General features: G+C 38.3%; 1 protein-coding gene across 1 annotated transcript; it reads left to right on the top strand.

Annotated features, from left to right (window-relative positions):
* The first annotated feature begins 3,863 nt into the window (after positions 1 to 3,863).
* On the top strand, positions 3,864 to 13,481 carry tmem243b (transmembrane protein 243, mitochondrial b). Its single transcript, XM_080051437.1, has 5 exons — positions 3,864 to 3,986; positions 7,187 to 7,548; positions 7,958 to 8,008; positions 9,741 to 9,845; positions 10,280 to 13,481. Exons 2-5 carry the CDS (start codon positions 7,471 to 7,473, stop codon positions 10,397 to 10,399), a joined length of 354 nt encoding a protein of 117 aa, XP_079907563.1. The 5' UTR covers positions 3,864 to 3,986; positions 7,187 to 7,470; the 3' UTR covers positions 10,400 to 13,481.
* The last annotated feature ends 87 nt before the right edge of the window (positions 13,482 to 13,568 follow it).

The raw sequence follows: 13,568 nt of genomic DNA, 5'->3' as shown, positions 1-13,568 counted from the left end.
ATAAAAACTAAAAGCTGCTTCTCCTCGTTTAGTCCTAACTCTAGGGACTGTAAGTAGACCTGTCCCAGACGACCTAAGGGCTCTGGACGGTTCATAACTTATCAGCATATCAGTAATGTATTTTGGCCCTAAACCATTTAGTGCTTTATAAACCAACATCAGAATTTTGAAATCAATTCTTTGAGTGACTGGAAGCCAATGTAAAGACCTCAGAACTGGGGTAATGTGATCCACCTTTTTGGTCCTAGTGAGGACTCGAGCAGCAGCGTTCTGAATTAGCTGAAGCTGTCTGATTGATTTTTTTGGAAGGCCAGCAAGGACACTGTTACAGTAGTCAAGTCTACTAAAGATAAATGCATGGACAAGTTTTTCTAAATCTTGCTGAGACATAAGCCCTTTAATTCTTGATATGTTTTTTAGGTGGTAGTAGGCTGATTTATTGATTGATTTTATGTGTTTCTTGAAATTCAAGTCAGAGTCTACAACAACACCAAGATTTCTGGCTTGGGGTGTAGTTTCTAACATAATGGATGTAAGCTGTGCGCTGACTTTTAATTGTTCATCTTTGGCACCAAAGACAATTACTTCAGTTTTATCGTTGTTTAATTGAAGGAAATTTTGACACATCCAATCATTGATTTGTTCAATGCACTTACTCAGTGCCTGTATTGGACTGTAGTCTCCTGGTGATATGGTTATGTAAATTTGTGTGTCGTCTGCATAATTATGGTAGCATATTTTGTTCTTATTCATAATCTGAGCTAGTGGGAGCATGTAGATGTTAAATAGAAGAGGGCCAAGAATGGAACCTTGGGGGACCCCGCATGTAATATTTGTCCGCTCAGATGTGAAATTGCCTATTGACACATAGTAGTCTCTATCCTTTAAGTAGGATTCAAACCAGCTTAGTACAGTTCCCGAAAGTCCAACCCAGTTTGCTAGTCGATCTAATAATATGCTGTGGTCAACTGTGTCAAAAGCGGCACTGAGATCCAGTAAAACTAAGACAGAACTTTTGCCACTGTCTGTGTTTAAATGGATGTCATTGAGGACCTTAACCAGAGCAGTCTCAGTACTGTGGTGTTGTCGAAATCCTGACTGGAAGACATCAAAGCAGTTATTCATTGCTAAGTAGTTATTTAGCTGTTGATAAACAGCTTTTTCAATGATTTTACTTAAAAATGGTAGGTTAGATATGGGCCTATAATTTTTCATGAGTGATGTATCTAGATTGTTCTTTTTTAAGAGTGGCTTGATGACTGCTGTTTTCAGGGCCTGTGGGAATACACCTGTCTGAAGGGACATATTGACAATTTGTAGAACATCTGAGGCCATACAGCTAAAAACAGTTTTAAAGAAGCCTGTGGGCAGAATGTCAAGGCAACAGGATGAGGAGTTCAGGTGTTTTATAATGTCCTCCAGGTTTTTGTGGTTTATAAGATAAAATTCTGTCATTGCATTTGAATTGATTTTAAGAGGGAACACATATGTTGAACTTGGTATTGATGCAGTGACAATTTTGTGAATTTTCTCAGTAAAGAAGGAGGCAAATTCATTGCAGGCCCTCGTGGAAAGATGCTCAGACGCTACTGGCACAGGAGGGTTTGTTAATCTGTCGACAGTAGCAAACAGGGCACGTGCATTGTTGTTGTTTTTGGTGATGATGTCAGAAAAGAAAGAATGCCTTGCATTTCTCAGTTCTGAGTTAAACGTGCACAGTTTCTCTTTGAAGATGTCATAATGAACCTGGAGATTTGTTTTTCGCCACCTGCGTTCAGCTTTACGGCACTCTCTTCTTTCTATTCTGACCTGAGGGGCATTTCTCCAAGGAGATCTTTTCTTACCAGAGACAACCTTCATCTTAGTGGGCGCAATAGCATCTATAACACTTGTAAGTTTGCCGTTAAAGTTGTCTAAGAGCTCCTTAACTGAGTTACAGGGGAGGGGTGGTATCGAAGAAAATGCTTGAATGAATGTTTCACTGGTATTTTCTGTAATATACCGCTTTTTGATTACTTTTGACTGATCAATTGTGTGAACAGACATTGTACTCTCAAAAAATAAACAGGAATGGTCCGTGAGGGGACCCATATCTGCCACTGTTATGTCTGAAATGTTCATTCCTCTGGAAATGATAAGGTCCAGCGTGTGCCCTTTGTTATGAGTTGGTTTGTCAACATGCTGATTTAGTCCAAAGTTGTCAAGGACACAGCACAGTTCTTTCGCACATCTGTCCTCTGGTTTGTCAGTATGAATATTGAAATCTCCGACGATTAATACACAGTCAAACTCAGTACAGATTACAGACAGCAGTTCAGTAAGTTCATCAAAAAAGCTTGCATTGTATTGTGGTGGCCGGTAGATATTGATGAAAATAGCTCTAGAGGCTGAATTTAACTGTAGAGCCACATACTCAAATGAATCAAAATTTCCATAAGACATCTTTTTGCATTGTAGAGATTCTTTAAACAGAATAGCAACCCCCCCTCCTTTTTTATGCACTCTGGATTCACTCACAAAATTGTAATTTGCGGGGGCGGACTCTATAAGAACAGCTGAGCTGTTATCTTGGTCTAACCAAGTTTCAGTTAAAAACATAAAATTAAGATTGTGCCTAGTTAAAACAAATAGCCTAAATAAGTCATGTTGGGAGCTCTGGTGGCGTAGTGGACAGAGCGCGTACCATATTGGCTCCGGCCTTCGTTTGCAGTGGTCACGAGTTCAAATCCGACCTGTGGACCTTTATTGCAGGTCAATCCCCCCTCTCTCTCTGTCTCCCCATTTCAACTCTGAGGTGAAATAAAGCTTGAAAATGCAAAAAAATAATAAGTCATTTTATCCTGAGGTTATGCTGTATGTAATGTAATGTTCTAGCAGCACTGAACAAGCTTAAATTACATCATTACAAGACCCAGACATTTTTTTTATCACTAAGCTACAGTGTTTAACTAGTGGAGATTTCATGCACAGTCACTATAATATATGTGACCTGTTGAAAAATGCATCTGAAGTTTTTCTTTCACAGGATTATTCGCCGGCTCTGTCACACTCTCCTCATGTGACGGTTACATGAGTTATGAGAGAGAGAGAGATTACGGTGGGCCACACTCTCACAATAAGGTTATTACCGCTGGATCAGGAATGTAGCGCTTTATATAGCCGTCCGGGAATGTGAGATTTGTTTTATGCTTTATTAACTTGTAATTAGTGAGGAAGTTTACACTGTGGTTCTGTATAGAGGAAGCCCTGAGTGATTACTCCTTGACAAGGCATGTGAAAAATGCAAAATTACATTATGCTGTAGGCCTACTTTACATAATTTAAAGCTATCCCATTTCTATTTTAATGTATGCCAGGGCCACGTTTATTATTTATATAATATAATGTGGGTTACAGTCCATGTTAGTGCCACTGTGGATGGTTAAATGTAACCTACTTTTGCAAATATCTGCAAAAAAAGGGGGAGATGCAATACTATTAAAAAAGAGTTATTGCAATACATTACAAATATAGGTATATAGGAGTGATTCATTTTCTCTTGTAATTTTTTAAAGACACTTAATTTGTCACAGAAAAAGAGGGGATAAGATTTGTGGTTCAGAATTATGCAATACTTTAATTGGGTAACACTTACACACAAACTGTCTCTAAAATTTCAAATGTAAGATTATTCTCGGGGCCAAATACAATCTAGTAGTATTTCCCAAAAAATGCGTCTTGATTGATTGATTTAATAATTTATAGACAGTATTTCTCCCTTACTGGATTGTTCTAATAAACGCCTTTATTTTGTGAATGGTCATTCTGCGCATGCGTACTAAGCGGGGACCTGCCCCGTCGGCTAAACATTAACCCAAACATCCCCTTTAATAGCTTGAACTGGAGCGACCGGGCTTTAACTCCCTTTAATTGCGGCTCGACCCTGCTACTCGTCTTTTTCTTGAAGTTATGTTTCAGCTGGAGTCAACGTTCACGGAGGCTGAGAGGCAAGTGTGCTGCTCAAAATGTGTCTTATATCGCAGGAAACACGGCTTATTGGGCTTGTTTACCAGGTCTTATGAATGTCTTGCTGCTTCTCCACTGTCCTACAGCTGTCTGTATGGTTAGCTTAGCATCGTTAGCATGTTATACAGTTGGCCTTGTTACTGTAAATCTCAGGTTAGCTAAAAGTAGTTTAATTCTATCCTTTGTATTGGTCTTTTTATACGTTATTAGCGGCGTTAACATGACAAAATGAGTGTGTTAACGGTGACATATGGTTGCTAAGGTTGCTGCTTAGCCTCCCTGGCAATAACTTAACAAGGCTAACAAGCTGTTTATATAAAGTTAAAGGTATGTTTCTAGGCTGTTAAAGGCGTTTTGCTAATCAATATAGTACGTAAAGTTGACGTGAGATGTCACAGAAGGGTCGTGTGTTTGCTTATTGTCATGTTGACATAAGCAACATGCAGATTTTATCTCTAAAGTTTTTTAAATAATGTCCACAGCTGGAACAGTAAAGTTGTATTCTCTTCTCATCGATATTCAAACCTTTTACCTATTAATTTGAACCTTTAAAATGCACTGTGGGTCTTTATTGTTGCTTATTGTATTGACAGAACAGTGTGAGGGAAATGCACTTCAAGTGTATTCATTATTCATTCGTCTAATAATATCATAGCACACTGAATATACTAATTTTCTCTTCAAAAACTCCTGTATGATATCGTCCTTTCTCTTCTCAAGATTCATGTTAAATGTACTTACCGATATTTGCACTTTAAAATTTAGTTCGTTTTTTTAAAATTATTATTGCCTAAAATGTATTTACTGTGCTCAGTACATTTGTGGAGTGGAATATAACCTTTATCCAGGTCCTTTAAAATGTTATAAAAATATAATTCCTTGGGCCTTCTAAGCTTCCTAACTGTGGGAAAACTTGACTATTTGCTCAGCAAACTGATAATGTTTGAGTTCTGGACTGGTTTGGTGTGTTCCTGTGTGTTTAATGGGACATTTCCTTGACTAAATGATAAATAGATTATCTCAACAACAACAAAATTGTTAAAGTGAAATAATTATTACCTCCACAAAATGTCTTGAGAATTACTGTATTTCTTCAGCAAAACATTGCTATGTTTTTATGATAAATAAGACAGATTTAAAAGTAACCTAAAACACTTCCCATGTTTTAGGTTACTGCCTTACTAACCTGATGGAAAGATACTAAATGATTTTTTATTTTTTAATACACATATTTAATTTGAATGGTTTTTAATCCAGGTGTTGTTACATACACTGTTGGCGTTTTAACACAACCGGCCCGCTCACACGTGAACTAAATATCCTTCTTCTTAGCCGGGGTTAAGTCCATGTTTTCAAGGGGCCCAGTGAATCACAAGGTTCTCCGCAGGAATTTATACTTTAGGCCACGGCGCTTTATAATGAAGCTCTTGTTTTCCAGCGTGTGTTTTCTGCTGAGAAAGCTCTGCGAAGGTTTTATTTCCTTTAACTGCTGCCTTCTGACCCAGATAGGAAGTGACTGAGTAGACCATAGCACTATGCTGCAGCTGAATTCTTCTTTGTGGTAAACAGTTGGTTAACGGTGTGGAAAATAGACCTGGTGTGAAACTGCGTTGTAACAGTATATATTACACGGTTTTTACAGAGTCTAGAAAGTTTAGAAAAATGCTTCATTTTGTTTGTCTTGCGTTTTTAAGGTTCAAAATGTGCTTAAAATCTGAACATCTTATTGAAAAATTCTGGATTTTCTCCATATTGTGTATTGACCAGACTTACTAACTGACTTTTTCAATACCTTGACCCAGTGCCTCCAAATTATCCTAAGACATCAGTACAGAACCTACCTCTTTAAATTGGATTTTAGCGCTACTTACATTATATTTTAAATGCATATTTCGATAGAAAATACATGTTTTTTTGTCTTCTTCAATAGCTTTATGTAGTCAATATGCATTATGTGAACAGTCATCCTTCCATTTTACAGATAGGGCAATGTATTAAGTGAAAATTTTTATTGAAAGTGCTTGAATTTACTCTTAAAAAGCTAAACGATGCCTGATATTAGTTTTCAAGCCTTATCTCCCTTCTCCTGTAAAGTTATGTACCTAATAATCCTCCCTATGACCAAGAGACTTTTCATTTTGTTGTTTCCGTTATGATGTCAGTCCCTGAACACGAGTTGAAGCCTCCAGCTCTGTGGCGTCAGTTTGTAATAACCATTTAGTTTCACACATTAGTTGTGTCAAATCAATGCTGCGGTTTCTCCTCATGCGACACTCTCATTTTCCCTCTGATGATCATCAATGACCTTCTACAGCAAGCGAGACCATCAGAGAAAATAATTATAGTTCTATATACTTATTATTAATGCACTGGTCCGATTTTACCCGGGAACTTCTACAAAATTATTTAAGCCAGGCAGACCGCAACAACCTGTGTTTAAGAACGGTACTAAATCAAAGTTTACTTTGCTTCACCATCGTCAAATTACCATTATTAATCTGACATAGTCACAAATAAATACATATTTATAGTATTTCTTGCATTTCTTTCTTGAAACACCTCTGAATCCATGAAGTATTAATTCAGAAGTGTATTAGTTTGTTTGTAAGCGGTGAATAAGCTTTGTAAATCACCGGTTTAATGATTTAGACTTGTACAGTAAACTGTGGTTGAAATAGTATGAAGTAACATTTAGTTTTGATTTGATCTTCCTCTTTTCAAACCGCTCTCGTCACCATCGCTGCTGTTTGTCTTTTCTTCTGAAAGATGGAACTGACTTGTGGTCGTTATCGCACCTGGAAATAGAGGAAGTGAAGCAGAACGAGCCTCAATATAAATCTGTCGTCAGGTTTTTATCAGCAGCAGTTTGCGAACACACAGCGGAAGCCACTAGTGCAGACTTTTATCTGTCTATGTAGAAAAAAAACAAGAACTGTGTGAGTGTCGTAATGCTTTTAGTGCATTGATTATGCTGCTGTAGTAGAACTAAATACTTTTTTATTTGGATCAACATTTACTTCCATAAAGTAGCTGCAAGTCCTCCAATAATTAGTGCTGCATTCAACTATTATCCTTTTATATATTTTTTCTCTCTGTCTTACTCTTTTGGAAGCATTTTTTGTGTAAAAACTGTGTTTATGTACTAGCTATGGTTAAAACTTATGATGTTTGTGTTTCACAGGTAAAGTAACGAACCCACCTGACCAGTCGAAATCCTACCCATAATGCCCTCCTCCTCCTCACCTGTCCGTTGACGGTAACAGTTTCCCTGGCGACTTGTTTTGGGAGACAGCTGGTTGCTATGCGGCCCCGGCCCTGTGTGTGCGTGAGGCGGCGCTGCTGAGAGGCCAACGCTCCGTCGGTCGGTCGGTCGGTCGGTCGGTAAGGGGGTCGCGGAGACTGTGTAACAGCTGGTAACCGCCGGAAACAGCTGTGGAGCCGCTATTTACCGCGGGGCCGTCGGCCATGGATGACTTCAGCACCAGGACGTACGGCACCAGCGGCCTGGACAACAGGCCTCTGTTTGGGGAAACATCCGCACGGGTAAGAGCCTGGAGGGAGGGACGCTGGACTAGGATATAGTTGATGTTTGTTTGTTTATTTAAAGGATTCACATTAAAGGATGCCCATAACTTAACACTCACACACACACATACCACTTTAACTTATAAACATAACATTGAGGTAATAAACGTTAAATTACATTAATATACTGTACTATGATTAAACACAATACATGCAAGCCTCTGGACGGGTAGGCGCTTGAAAAAATTCAGACCAAAATAAAATAAAAATATACAAAATCAGAGCTTACTTGTGCAGGATGTGGTTCATGCACACTCCTTATTTGTTGAATATTGTTGTCAGTCTAGAAGATGTTATTTTATAAGGCAGATATATCAGACATTAATGTTGCTTTGTATAAACTGATTGAACTGTCTTTTTCCCTCAGGATCGAATCATCAACATGGCGGTGGGGGGATTCACGTCGCTGGTGGTTTTAGTAAGTACAAACCCTCGACAGCATCTCTGATTCACTGTGTCTATCCGCTGCAGGGCAATATCTTTATCACAGCAACCAAAAAAAACTTCATGAAGACCCTGCAGTCAAAATGTTCTCAAAGTAAAACAACAAAAGTACTGTATGAGCATCAAAATAAACTTTTAGTACCAAAAGTAGTGTTGCATCCATTCATGTGAACATTGCTTAGATGTTTCAGTTAGAAAATATAGAGCTGATTTAAATGACTTTATGTAAAGCTGGGTAACTTTTGGGGTTAGTTTGTGCAGATCAATCAAGTTATCTCAATCTAAATAGTATTTCCATAAATTATTTATTGAGTATATTTTATCTTATACATCCTGAACTGCTAAAGAACTGCAGTTATCAAATAAAAGTAGAGAAAAGAAAAAAGTATATCTGTTATAGTAGCTGAAGTACAAAGTAGCAGAAAATTGAAATAGTCAAGTAAAGTACAGCAAGTTCAAAGAGTTCTAGGACAGGACACATAGTTCTTACTGCAGCTATGTGAAGGCATTTATGTTTATCTGTAGGCATGATTTTCCACTATCTCCATTAGATGAGGTATGTGTGGATCCATTTAAGTTCTTTAAAGTCCATAAGGCTGATAAGCGATCAAACGTTTGGCCTTTTAGAGCGATTAAAAAGTCTTACACGTCGATAAAATGCATTTTATTTTCGCGTGCTGCATTTCACCGTCATAGCTGCAGCTTGTTCACATCAAGGGCCCTTTTAATTATAAGTTATCTGATGTTTTAAATAACTTTTCAGGTCATTTATAACTGCAAAACATTGATTAGTTTAACGTACTATATAAATTCATCACAAATCTGGTATTTAACTTTGGCTACTGAGTAAACGGTGGAGTCAGTGAACCTGGAGAATGCTTTTAAAATCAGTGAATATCTCCTCACTCTGCTTGCTGTCTGTATTGTGTGTGCACTGAACAAAAATGTGGTGTTAAATAATACACAGCCTAGGCTCTGTAAACTGGTATGTAAACAAAAGAGTATAAGAGTTTACAGAGCCTAGGCTGTGTATGTATTAACAGCGTTCTCCAGAATCACTGACTCCAATTTAAAGAGGAAAAAGCTGCTAAAAACAATGACTCAACCACTTTTACTTCTCCAAAGTGAAAAGTGTTACTCCACTCGTCTCATGGTGTTTCTCTCCGTTTCCTGACTGTCTGTAGTGAATCAACACACGCCCAGCCCTGCAGCACAGCCATGTTTACTCCTAGAAGCAGTAACATGCTAACAACATGTTTGAACAAGAACCTGAAATACTTTATACAGCAGTTGTTTCAGTAATCTCGTGACATTTTTGTAAAATTCCCAAGACGCTACAAGTCCAAATCGTACAGCTATTTGTCCATATTGTTGACATTCAAACCAAGCCATTTTAAAAATTAGTTTTGTTAAAGCTGCTCCGAGGAGCTTTAAGTTTGCGTTAATTCTTGCACCTTTTTTGGACAAAAGCGGTATTGTTTTTACCACACCAGCTGTTGTTCCTGGGTGAGCGTGTACCCTTGACAAAGGCATTAAAAAAAAACTTTATAAAAATAGCATTCTTTGCACTGATGGTCTTGTTTGCTGTTACATCTAATTAATGATCATCAGAGAAAAATTAGACTTTCAGAAATATTTAAAAGTTCCTCGTAGCATCTTTTAACTGAAGGTAACTATAGTAACATCTGTCCCGTCTTGTCTCCTAGGTGACTGTGATCTGTTCCTTCATCTTCCCCTCGCTGCCTCCGCGACCGCTCAACGTCTTCTTCGCCGTCTGCATCCTGTTGACCTGCGGATCCTCCATCATGCTGGTAACTAGGAGGACATGTTTGTTCTATATTTCATATGGTTTCAGATGGTTAAATATAAGTATTTATTAGTAATATAAGTATATACTGTTATCAAAGTGTTGTGGCTTGTATGATGATAAACATATCATTTTGACTGGCTATTTGCCTATGTGAAAAATAGGCTCAAGCTAACACACAGCTGACACGCGAGCAGTATGAACGGTCTCACCCATTAACATTGGAACCTAAAGCTTATTTGAGTGTCAAGAAAAGCGCTATACAAATCCTATCAATTATAATGAATTATCATTCAATTAAAAACACGCAAGCCGAGCTCACACAATGCCTACTGTGAACATAGCCTAAGCCAAACTACTCCTTTTAGAAATGTTTTTCTTGTGAAATTTGTGTAAAACAACAAAAACAAATACCTTTTTCTCCTTTTGTCTCCTCAGATATTCTGGTACCGGCAGGGCGATCTTGAGCCAAAGTTCCGGAACCTGATTTACTTCATGCTGGCGTCGATCGTGCTGCTGTGTCTATGTGCCAATCTCTACTTCCACGACGTCAGGTAAAGACAGGAACAAGGAAGTGGAACAAGGAAGTGATGTCATCATGGCCTTGACAGACAATAGCAACACGTTCATAAAAGACTCCTCCGAGACGCACAGAGAAGGAAACGCATCACACACTAACTTGAAACAAAACTGAAGAATCTTCCGACCGAAACTTGTGAAGTTTTAATGGTTCCAACGGGGATTTAAAACTGTCGGATTCGCTTGTGCTGGAACATTGATGCGATGCACACACAAGCACACACAGAGATATCACACACACACAAGCACGCATACACATAACACACACACACACACACACACATGCCGCACACACATGCACACAAACGCACACAGAACACACACACATACACACACCCCAACACAGCACACATAAATGTCACTGTGTAGAAATCACAATGCCTGGGGGATGAACTTTGAGTAGAAGCAGGTGTGTTTACATGCATAGAATCATCACTAGTTACAGTCGTGTCCTCTTCACAATAACAAGCACTTAAACCTCATAATGTGTTGGACAGTTAAAGGAAAAATCTGCTCTTTGACACCGATGTGATACTGGTTTGAATTGAATTTGCTTTTGAAAACTGTCAGAAGAAAGGGTCTCATTCCAGAGACATATTGTCAAATGATGTAAACATCTTAATCAAGTCACATGCACTGGCCTCACCTTCCTCACAAGACACAAGCTGCATCTTTTTCAAACAAATGCATCATTCAATATATCATTTTCCAAGACCAAATTTGTTCCAAACATTCCTCCAAACTCACTACTGCTTTGTTGAATGGTACATACAATAACCTATGTCAGCTCATGAGTGGAGCATCATAGTGATAGATGTCTTGGACATATTTGAACTTTACGACCTCCTGAATGTACCATTAGGTTTGTGAAATCACTATGATGCTGTAGACTCTGCCATACAGCCAGCAGACTTCAGATCTCCCTTGAATTTAAGTTATGAACCTTATGTTGGACATTTCACTTTTTGAAACTGACCATTGTTTTTTTCTTTTACTAAAAACACTTGTGCTGTCAAACTGAATTGTTCCTCTGCTGGACATTGACTTGCTCCAAAGCCATTTCCTGTAAGTGTTCAGATTTTAAAGCTATAGTGCGTAACCTTTTGATATAACTGAATGTCATTTACATTCAAGCCATCGCCAAATGAGTTGACACAAAGTTTATTAAGCCTTATCAGCTCCACAAACCTCTCTCTTTATTTCTCAGTATGGCAGCGTTTACAATCTGGTGTCGCCCCCCTGACACTGGTGCAGGAGCTCAGAAAAATCCCAAGAAGAACCCAAGAAATGTTTCAGTTGTTGACTCTACTGTTAAGAAAAAATCCTGGAGGTATAGCAGAAGATATAAAATCCATGTGCTATCACCTGAGGGCTTGACCTCATGTAGACGCACCGACATTGTTGTTGTAATTCCTCATAATTCCTCATGGGGGCGACAGAAGTTACGCACTATAGCTTTAAATAGGGTGGATTTTTCCTTTAGAAGATGTAAAAATGATGATTATGGGCATGTAAACACACCGATCAAAGCTAAAGGTTGGGGTTAGTGATGGACCCCCCCCTCACACAGTACTGTAGACTGTTGATCAAACTAGCGAACACACAAGCAATAGCACATGCAGCTTCACCATTCTGTGAGAAATATATGCAACAGTTTGTTTCTCTGCTTCCTCTCTCTTGTTGGGCTTATCTGATTATCATGGTTGGATTTAAGACATTTTCCAAATCAAGTAAGTCTTGCTAAGAGGATATTCTTTTTCCTTTTTTTACTAGAAACTCATTTAAATGCTGTATTACACTGACTCACTGCCAATTCTTGCACTAAGCATTGGTCGACTTCGGCTTTTGTCTAAGCAACACTCACACACACACACACACACACACACACACACACACACACACACACACACACACACACACACACACACACACACACACACACACACACACACTCACTCTAGCAGTAGCGCCAATGAAAATGAATGGGAACACTTCACGTGGCTTCAAACAGCTCAACAGATCTTTTCATGGATTTGTACAATTTTCTATATCACATTGATGTGTCTGCAATCTAATTTTTTTTTTGCACTAATTATTCTGCCATTTACAAACATGAGCTTGTCTGTCGCACAAGGTAGCTTTAAACGTTTGTTTTCTACACCAAGAATGAGACTTATACTCCTGAAAAATGTTCGTTGGTGTGTGTGTGTTAGGTCTGTCTAGCTTAAGCACAATCATTATGTTAAAGCAAGTTTGGTTGAAACACACTGGTTTACAGACTGAAGTATCGGTAGCTGGACCAAAAGGTATATGGCTCTATAAGTAGAAATGTTCAAACTAATGGAAAAAAAATTGTTAAAACTGTTTCCTAAATTTCATTGTGATGTTTTGTTTTCAGTGATTCACCAAAAGTCAGAAACCCAAAGTCTAGTAAAAATATTCGTCAAATATTCACATTTGAGGTGCTGCAACCAGTTAAGTTTTAGCTTTACAACATGGCTTAAACAATAAATATATAGCCATTAATCTCCTGCCAATAGACTTTGTTGATTTCACTATTTTGCCAAATGAATCCCAAACTATAGGGCTGCAACAGGTAGCCCATTCAAACTTCAGGCTGTTCAAAGCAAACTAGACTCCTCATGTCAAGGAAGATACAGATTTTATTTTTGTCGAGAAATCCCTTAAAAACCTAAAACTAACAATGATTCTGCAGAACATTGTGCATTTGTTGGGGGAATTTCTAATTTTTTTCAGCGGTGCATAGACATGTTCTTAATTTAATAAATGCAATGTTGAGTTGGTGTTTTTCTGGGGTTTCTTGACAGTACACTTACTATAAAACTTCAGGTTATTTGTTATACATGATTTCTGTCTGTGGAAACGGGATAACTTCAAACTGAACGTGTGTCTGAAGTCTGTTTTTGCGGCTTTATTTACAGACTTTTCGCAGTTAAAACTTGAACATTCTAAACTGTTGTCACGGTGACAAAGCGCTACGTGCTCAACCAACCGTCTTCCACCGGATGATCGAAACCTCGCCACGACTTTAGGATTGTCAAAGCCATGAGTTTCTTTGTGTTATTTCATTTATTTTATGGAATAAATAATTATGTATCCGAACTGCCTCTGTCCCTTTTATTCCACT

The sequence above is a fragment of the Ammodytes marinus genome (genome assembly GCF_949987685.1).
Source record: "Ammodytes marinus genome assembly, chromosome: 22".
Lineage (NCBI taxonomy): Eukaryota > Metazoa > Chordata > Actinopteri > Uranoscopiformes > Ammodytidae > Ammodytes > Ammodytes marinus.
This window is presented reverse-complemented; position numbering and strand designations above follow the sequence as displayed.